Source organism: Rissa tridactyla, chromosome 3, assembly GCF_028500815.1.
Source record: "Rissa tridactyla isolate bRisTri1 chromosome 3, bRisTri1.patW.cur.20221130, whole genome shotgun sequence".
Lineage (NCBI taxonomy): Eukaryota > Metazoa > Chordata > Aves > Charadriiformes > Laridae > Rissa > Rissa tridactyla.
The window spans coordinates 4,523,366-4,532,513 of record NC_071468.1 but is presented as its reverse complement, the minus strand read 5'-3'; the positions used below and the strand labels follow the sequence as shown (position 1 = coordinate 4,532,513).

At 40.1% G+C, this 9,148-nt stretch overlaps 1 protein-coding gene across 1 annotated transcript in view; it reads right to left on the bottom strand.

Annotated features, from left to right (window-relative positions):
• Nucleotides 1-4,161: 4,161 nt before the first annotated feature.
• Nucleotides 4,162-9,148, bottom strand: part of SNAP25 (synaptosome associated protein 25) — a 62,353-nt gene continuing 57,366 nt past the window's right edge. The window contains exons 7-8 of the mRNA XM_054196767.1: nucleotides 8,534-8,678; nucleotides 4,162-4,369 (exon numbers count right to left, since the gene is read on the bottom strand). Coding sequence (XP_054052742.1) covers nucleotides 4,301-4,369; nucleotides 8,534-8,678 — 214 coding nt within the window. The 3' untranslated portion in view covers nucleotides 4,162-4,300. The remainder of the gene's footprint in view (nucleotides 4,370-8,533; nucleotides 8,679-9,148) is intronic.

Sequence of the window (9,148 nt, the reverse complement as noted above, 5' to 3'; positions counted from 1 at the left end):
GTAGTGAGGGGCCCAAAACCGAGCACAGCACTTGAGGTGTGGCCTCATCAGTGCCGAGTACAGGGGGACGATCGTTTCCCTAGTCCTGCTGGCCACACTGTTCCTGATACAGGCCAAGATGCTGTTGGCCTTCTTGGCCACCTGGGCACGCTGCTGGCTCATATTCAGCCAGCAGTTGACCAACACCCCCAGGTGCTTTCCTGCCAGGTAGCCTTCCAGTTACTGGCACACACTATATTTTGGCAGTATATTTCTGTGGCACACAGAATATTTTAAATAATTTTCATCTGTATTTCTAGAGGATTTAAAGTGTATCTGTAATAAACGTGTCGTGTCACAGACATTTCTCTAAGGGGTCGCTTTCCAGTTTGCCATACAAACTCTGGCATGTTTGGTTTTCTTCAGAAGTGGAGGATGCATCATAGTTAACCCATGTAAGATAATGAAATTTATATTTCTTAAAAAAAAACCCCACGGTTCTCATCACTTTTTTAGAGTTATCATTTTCTGTTATATACAGTAATACCACCAAATCTTCAAGAAATATTAATCAATTATTTTTCACTCCATAACTTTGCCTCAAGTCCATCTGCTTTTGTAAGACGTGTTCCATCAAACCACAAGGTGCTGTGTGTGATCCACAGTTTCTTTTCTAGAATTTGTGTCAATCTGGAAAGCTGTAACAGTCTCTTTTGAGTTAAGAAGCGGTGTGCTTATGCTAATGCTGGGAATCATCAACATCCTAAAAGTTCTAAGGTTTGTTTCAGATAAGCCACCTTGATTTTGCTTAGTTCTTAGTTTGTCTGGTTTTCTCTCATAGTTTCTCACTGCTGAAATCAGACCAAGTATTTAATGAAGGTGATTTTTTTTCTTTTTGCGTGAGATATTACACCAACGAATTTTGTTCTGTTGAGGAATAACATTCAGATATCCTTCTTTGGGATTATTTTGATATTTCCATTTCCAGCCTAGACTAGGAAAGGAGGAGAATGCATGATATGAAAGAATTAATTAATTGCGGGTTTGTAGAGCTCAGCAGAAGTTTGTCTTCTACTTGGACTTCAGTTTTTAAGCAAAATTTTAACTAATCCAGTTGGGTAGTTCATTCAGTGTTGGCACTTGAGAATATAAAAAAACTTTTCCCTGTGACCACCTCAAACCAACACCAACATGAGGATCTTGCTATGTTGTACACAAACTGTTGGTGAAATTGCGGTGAAAGTCTAGAAATAAGTGATATTTCATGAAGCTTTGTGTCTTCAAGCACTCTTCTATTTTCCAGATGGTACCAGTACAAACACAAAAGAAATTACAGATTGGAAAATATAATGTGGTCGAAGGGAAACTTCTTACCAGGAAAAGGCAGCTTTGCCTACAGAAAAATCTCAGTGTTTTTTGTTTCCACTGCCAGTGTGACCATTTTATCTTATGGGAGTTGTAATTCCAGCTCCTTGCTGTGCCCCTTTCCTTCCTAGTGAGCCTTGCCCCTCAAGTGGGCAACTGAGCACTGTGCTTGTTCAGCCTTAGGGAAAGCTTACGGCATAGCGTGGGAAACAGGGGCCGACCAGCGGGAAAAAGTGGGGCGAAAAAGGGAAATGCCACATTTGAGGCAATGTTCTGTTTAAAACTTTTTTTTTCTTATTGAGTCAGCTGCTACATCAGAGATTTGGAGTGCACAAGATTTAATGAACAGAAGTGGATTGTTCTAATAACAAACTGCATGAGATTGAGCCTTTCTTTGAATTATGTTGAGATTAATTAATCTTAGAAAAGTCAACTTTCAAAAACATCAGAGAAACGCAATATATTAAACTTATTTACTAAAGTCATTTTCAGCCAGCTCCTAAGAGACCCTGCATACAGTGGAGGAGGATACAAAGACAAACACAATGAAACATTTCAATATTTCTATCCTTTAAACTTTCCATTTGGCAAAAAGTTCCAATGGTTTGGGTTTTGATCTTTGTTCAAGACAAAAACAGATGTCAAAACATAATGATTTCCTTCACAGCAACAGCTTATATTTTTGATCAGCTATAATGACTTTTGGAAGTATGATCTTCTTCAGATAGGGTGCGTTCTTGTCAAACAGATGGCAATAATGCCTCCATTAATATCTTTGTTACTTTCTTACATATTTCTTGCCCTTCTCAAGTATCCTTGTATTTGTATGTTTCCGTACTGACGCATTTTCCAGTACAATTATTGCCCTCCTTCAGTAGGCTTTGACATTGCAGAATGATAACTCTGTCACAAATACTAGAATCCCTGAATGAACAGTATTGGAAATGGTCAGCAGATTAAAAGTGTTTGCTTGAAGGTTACTCTTTGGTTTGAAGTAGTGGGGGAAAATATTTGCATAAATTAATTTTTAATAGATACTAAAAATAAAAAGCTGCTAAAGAAAATATAGCTTGTCTACATTATCATGTGATTTTAATTATGCAAGCATTTATGTTCTTTGTGTATTTTAACTTAGGGCCATGTGAGACACATGAGTGAACTGTCACTCATGCAGAGTTAATTATAATTTGTCCATATAGGGGAAAAAAACCCTGGGAAAATATGATAACACTTTTCATTGGCAGTAAACACTAGTTGTTGTTAGCCATTTGAGAAAATTATTCTTAGCAGACTGTACAAACTCTGTAGTTCAAAGTGTTCCCTGAAAAGAGGTGTATTAACACGTGGCTACATCCACTACAGGAATAGATTTTATTGACTAAGGAGCTGGATTATTCTGTACCATAACACTTATTTCATTTTTTTCTTTCCCTTGAGCAAGAGAATATATTTTCCCTCAGTGTTTGGCAATCCAAGCCAGGTCATTTAAAATAATATTCACTTGGAAAATGCTGAGTGTAAAATGCTATTTTTAGAGTAGTTACTTTCATACAGTATTGCAAACTGAAATCTTTAGTTTCCCATGTGTAATATAGAACCTGTTTGTAAAGAGCCTTTAGACTTTGCACTTCTCCTTTTCCCAGGTAAGTGGCAAATAACTAGTTATCACTGACACGTAGGGAACAAATGGATAAAGCAAGCATGGATTCTGAGATCTATAATTTTTAATAATTTTTAAACTAGCTACAAAATGTCAATCACTTCACAAACTGACAGGAGACATAAGGAATTTCATATTACATGCTGTAAATGATATTTATCTCACAGTTTATCTAGAGTTCATTCATTTAGGTTTTTTTATTATTTTTTTAATTAAGTCAGCTACTAAACATCTCAGCGATTTGGTGTGCATAGCTCTAGGTAAGCAACAGAGAACTGTACCGATAACAAACCACATGGGGATAGCGACTAGTAAGAGAGAGCCTTATAAAAATTACATTTCTTTGCACCATTTCGTATGGTAGTCGTTTCCTCCAAAAGATAGTCTTCAAAAGCAGCAGACAAACCCAATATATTACACTTATTTCTTTGTGTCTTTGACGTATTTTCAGCCAAGCTTTTATTTTGCTGGCAATGGCTAAATGGTGAGTGCCAAATCCCTCTTTTTTCATAATTAAAAAAAAATGATCATGATTAATAACTATATATATATCAACAAGAAAAAAGTGGCACGACTGCAAACTTGCTGGTATAACATAGTCCCAAAAGAGTCCGAATACTGAGCATGCTTTTGTTGTCATTGTTGGTGTGCTACTGCCATGGGAAAAGTCTTGTTTAAGTAGGAGTCTAAAAGTCTATTTATTCCTCATGCATAAATGCATAAATCACATCACTTTTTAGTGCAATGCTTGTTATAGTAATATAATTCCACATTGTCTAATCATGAAATCATAACAACAGATAATGGCAATGAAGAACTGAAGACAGCAGGTTTAAGTGCTTAAACATCATGATACCCAAAGACAGGAGCATGGCAGTAGCTCTGTGGAATGTCACAGTTTTACAAGAACAATACTGTATATTTAAAGGTTAACAGCACGTTTAGCATTCCAACAGTGTTGTCATTCAGCAAACATCATTTAAAAAAAAAAATAATGAGGAGAGGGGAAAAAAGGAAAGGAATCCAAAATAGAAACAAGGAAAGGAAAAATCTCGAAAAACATCATAGTGAGCTATAGCCATCAAATCAGCACTATGTACAACCTTTGGAAAGAAAGATATCTAGAAAAAAATAATTACAAGTATCATTTTTGGAAAGCTGACAAACTACACAGGACAACATTTACAATGGGGCTGATATGTGCATGTGTGCAAACCTAGTAGGTAAATACCATGATAAAAGCATGAAGGTACTGCCCTGTTGGACAGTGTTAAAAGGAAATGCACTTCACTGCATTTAACCACTGCCCAGCATCTTTGTTGCACGCTGGTTGGCTTCATCAATCCTGGTTTTGTTGGAATCAGCCTAGGGAAACACAAAGGAAAGAAACAAGTGAATACAGGGCAGAAAGAGAACATCTACAATGCTTAGCAGACACTTTTCTCATATTGGCTAGGTCAGGGAAAAAAAAAGAAACTTGAAAATACTGGAGAGCTGGTTTTTATGGTAGTATTAGGGATCCAAAAGGAAATTACAGATTTGCTGGTTTTGTAATGCTTCAGGTAGCCCTTGAGTAGAGCTTTAATGTTTGTATTCAGCTTCACTGAACTCTTGTAAATGCTGTGCCAGATCTGTGGCTGGTGTTATCGACAGTGCTAGTGGTACGGATGGTAATGGATGGCAGGAGGAGAACTGAGGATGTGCATGTGGGTTTCATGGGTGAAAAGCTTCAGTGCTCTCTAAGATCCAGTAGACCTGGACTCTGTTCTAGTTTAGATCACCAGGCATGAAGTCAAAACTAAAATTTTGATCAGTGTAGAGAATCGCTGGAGCAGGGAAGCTAGATAATCTGATATAGGGTATGCTGGCGAAGATAAATTTCTTTTTAAATACACCAGTCTGGACCTCTGGTGAAAGGAAGGGAATAGGTAGGAGTGATGCCGTTATTCCTTTCTCCCAAAAAAGTTCACCAGTGTAGTTGCAGGAGAGGGTAACCTCTCTCATTAGGCAACAGCATCAACAGGAATTAAGAAAAGGCAGGGAGTCTACCATTATTTGAAGCAATCAAACTGGAATTTAGTCCAGCGTAGGCTGAAGCGTCAACTTCACTGTCTTCTATGGGGTAACATTTGCCATGATTATAAAATGCCATTAATAAAATGGCACCACTTGGGAGGTTTAGGACTTCTCTTTGAGTGGGAAGAGACTTTGACCATGGCTTTCTGTAGCTCTGCAGAAGTTCGTGTTGGAGACTAAAGACATTGTTTTAGCTGACAAACATTGGCAAAGCTCCATTCAAGCCCATGTTGCTATACCGACTTATGCTAGCAGAGGGACTAGATAGAAAATGTTTTCAATTTTTTACATCAGACCTGGGGGAAAGGTGAGAATTGTGTTACTGCTTTAAAAGCATGAATTCAAATAGCAAACTCTCTTCTGTGGTTTGATGGCTGTGTTTTGTTAGCTTTGATGATTGTTCCCACATCTCTGGGGTGTATCCAAGTTGTATGGATTTATTTTAAATCTCCAATTTGCAAAGACAGAATGGTGAAGCAACTTTCCCACATACATTTAAAAATCCTTTAAAAAGGATTATACTGATGTGCAGTAAATCATTCTTAAATATCTTGGGCTTTTCTCCATAATTGTTTTGGCAAATGCTATGTAGATGTGTATTTTTAGTACAGTAGTATGTGCCAGATCCTCAACAAGCGTAAATCAGCATAACTACTCATTATAAGCCACACTTCTTTATGTTAGCCATCAGTTTGACCTTGTCTACCACAGTAGAGCTTTGTGTGCTTTTGCCAAAAGACTACCTAAAAATAAGTTAATAATTTTTGGAAGCAGTTATGTTTGACATGAAATACGTGAATATTGATTGAATATTGATTAAACATAATGTTCCTAAATAGGAATACTAAGGTCTGACTCTGGTGGATGTTGTTGCGTTAAAAGCAGTGCGTGTCTTTGTACAGACCTTCCCACCTAAGTCGAGACAGAATGCTTTGAGCCTTTTCTTCTTTCCTCCCAGCCTCCTATTTATGACTCGTCTTAGGGCCAGGGTCTTCTGGTGATGATGTCTAGGCCATTTCACCTATTCATCACATCATCATTTTAGTTTTTGTCCCTTTCTCTCTGATCTGAGGGAAGGATAAAGCCCTTTATTCACTGCTATCCTGATTACTGTGGGTAGATCAGATTACATCTCTGCATTATGAGATTGCTCTCATTTGGATGCATGCATCCAGATGAACATAAATGCTTTAGGAGCATTGAAGTTAGCTTTGTGATGCACCCCAGCTTTTGCGAAGTGTGCCAGACAAGGGTCTTTCTAATGACCTTAATTGATCAAAAGCACAGTGTTCCAGCTGATCAGGAAAAAAAACCAACTCCAGAAAGGCCGTATGCGCACCACCAGCTAGGGACAATGGTCCCTATTTCATTGCAAAATGGATGTGTATGCATTTGCGGTTTCAGTATTATCCAGCCAACCACCATTTCTGTCTTTTATAGAGGGTTTTCCTAATATATTGTGTTTCTTTTTCTAGTATCCTCCTTACTGTGAGAAATTGGGCAAATTTTCACTAAGGCTGAAGACTGTCTTGTTTTTGTGCTGCTTTCATGATGACTTCCCCATGTCCATCTTTCAGAAATATGTCACTGTTGTTTAGGCAAGGGCTCTGCCTGATGAGGCTTGCCTATGAGGCTGGATTTAATGAACGCCATTAGCTTGCAATGTTGTTTTTCTATCACTGTATGAAATGCCTGACTCTGTAAGAAGACCACATAGACGTGGAAGACCAGTCCCTCAGTTAAACTGCTCTCAGCATGCACTGCCAAGAGATTTGGCCCATGTGCTCCATGTGCACAAAGGGCCTGGTCAATGTTTTCAAAATCCAGACGTTTGCAAGCCTGAACTGATTGGAGAACAGTGACTTGCTAAGCTTGCTGCAGTTTGTGATAGTCCTGCGGGCACAGATAGGACACAGATGATTTCCATCCACAGGGCATGTCTCCTGCCACTGTGTTATGCCATGAGTAGGGTAGCTGGTAACATGTAATAGTGCATGTCCTCATATCTTCTTATTTAAAGGTAGTTATGATGTAGGCTGTGTAGTCTTCCGTTCCCTTCTTGCAATGTAGATAGATGTGCTGCTTTCTAGTGCTTTTCATATGAATAACAGCAGTAAGTCCTTGCCTGCCATGCTGCTATGTTTCCCAGAAATATGAAATGCTGCAGAATCGCTCCACAATAACACTGTGCATTTTCCAATACAGTCAAACTAACAGATGCAGCTTTATGAAACAAAACTTTTGACCGATGCAAAGCCATGTGCTCTACTGTGTTATGTGACTGCCTGTCAGAGACAAACTTCCCACCTTTAAGACAATGTATACTTCACCCAATTCTCTCTGGAATCAAACTGCAATAAGGAAAGCTATCCGAGTGAATCCCTCAGTGCAGTATTTTCTGTAATTTTTTCACTCTGATGTAGTTAATTGACATGAAAAACAGACATGGGCATCCTGCTCACGTGAGACGGCTTGCACATGTAAAAAGGCTCAAGAGTACAAACTCTACCACTTAAGGTCAGCATTAACTCTAAGCAGCGCATATAAGTCCTTGGGTTAGATCCTCAGGTTGTGTAAATCTCAGCTGAAGTCAAGCGTTGTATTGATTTTACACCAGATGAAGATCTAGCCTCTTATGTCTCTTCAGCCTGGCTGTGCCTGTGCCTGGAGCTCTGCCAGTAGGAATGCAGATGGCTTGCAGATCTTAGGATCTGAGGATGGCGGTGAGCTCCCAGCTGGGTTTGGAGGGTGCTGCTATCTGCTTCAGAAATCTGCAATGCAGGTCTGGCACTGGAACGGTGCTCTCTGCCTTTTTAGGTGGTGATTTCGCAATAGTAATGCTAAGCCTTGGTTATTTACATATATGCACACACACACACACATCCCAAGAGAGCTAGTAGATTTCTGTCCTAATGGAGTTATAAGCAGGCACACAAAGAGACTGGCTGCATTCTTACCATATGGTAAAGCCTTGCTAAAAAATCCCCGTCCTCTTTTGGGGACCGCGCCTCCAAACAGGTGATCCAATTCTCAGTTGTGGTCATGGAATTTCCAAAGGAAGGAAAGTCCAGGAAAGCTTAAAACTTGCCAGGAAGTGCCAGGGCATTGAGACCCAAGCCCTGAGGTTCTGCAAAGCTCAGGGCATTTATCCTTTCCCAAAGCTGTTGCAGAAGGAGCCTTGATTTGTGCTAAGGGGTTCCCCCACCAGCTGTTGTCCTGAAAACCCAACAGTGTGGGTTCATTCTGACCTGCATTGGAGGTTATTGAAGATCCACAGCAACAAGCTCTGCTGTGGCACAATGATTTGGTGGGAGAAGAGAGAGGAGCTCTAGCAGCTATTTCTGTCCCTTGCCCTTCCCTGAGCTGAAGAAAAACTGCAGCATGCACAGCCCGTGCTTGCAGAAGGGAAAACACAGCCCCTTTTGGGGTCCTCTTAGAAACGTCAGCTCTCACCTTCTCCATGATCCTGTCAATCTGGCGATTCTGTGTGTCAATCTCGTTGCCCATGTCCAGGGCCATGTGACGTAAGTTGCCAATGATGCCGCTGACCTGCTCAAGGTTCTCATCCATTTCATTTTCCCGGGCATCGTTTGTTACCCTGGGCGGGGAAAAAACAATTATTTGAAGCAGAGACAGAGGAGGTTCCCCCTGAAACTCTGATTCACCCAAAACCTCCTCTGCATCCTCCTCCACTTGTCACCTGAGGAGCTTGCTGCTGTGCTCAGCTTTGAAGAAAAGAGATTAATAAGTAGCTAGCCTGAAAATCTTTACATGCTTATTTTTTGGATGTTGGGATTAATTGTCTGGGTTCATTGTGGCTCCTTTTGTGCTGCTTGTGCCCGCTGCTCCTAGAAGTGCTGCTGCCTGAGCTTGTCTGTACCACATACTCCACCTCTCTGCTAGTGATGGTCCTTCTCAAACAAAGAATGAAATGGTGCTCCATTTGGACCCGTGCGTGATTAGAGTACGTGGGAAATGTGGAATTGAATCTATACCAGCTCCCATCCTTGAATTACACATAGCTAATGGATACTGTCCAGTCCTCCTACCCTTGGGGCTCACTGAAAT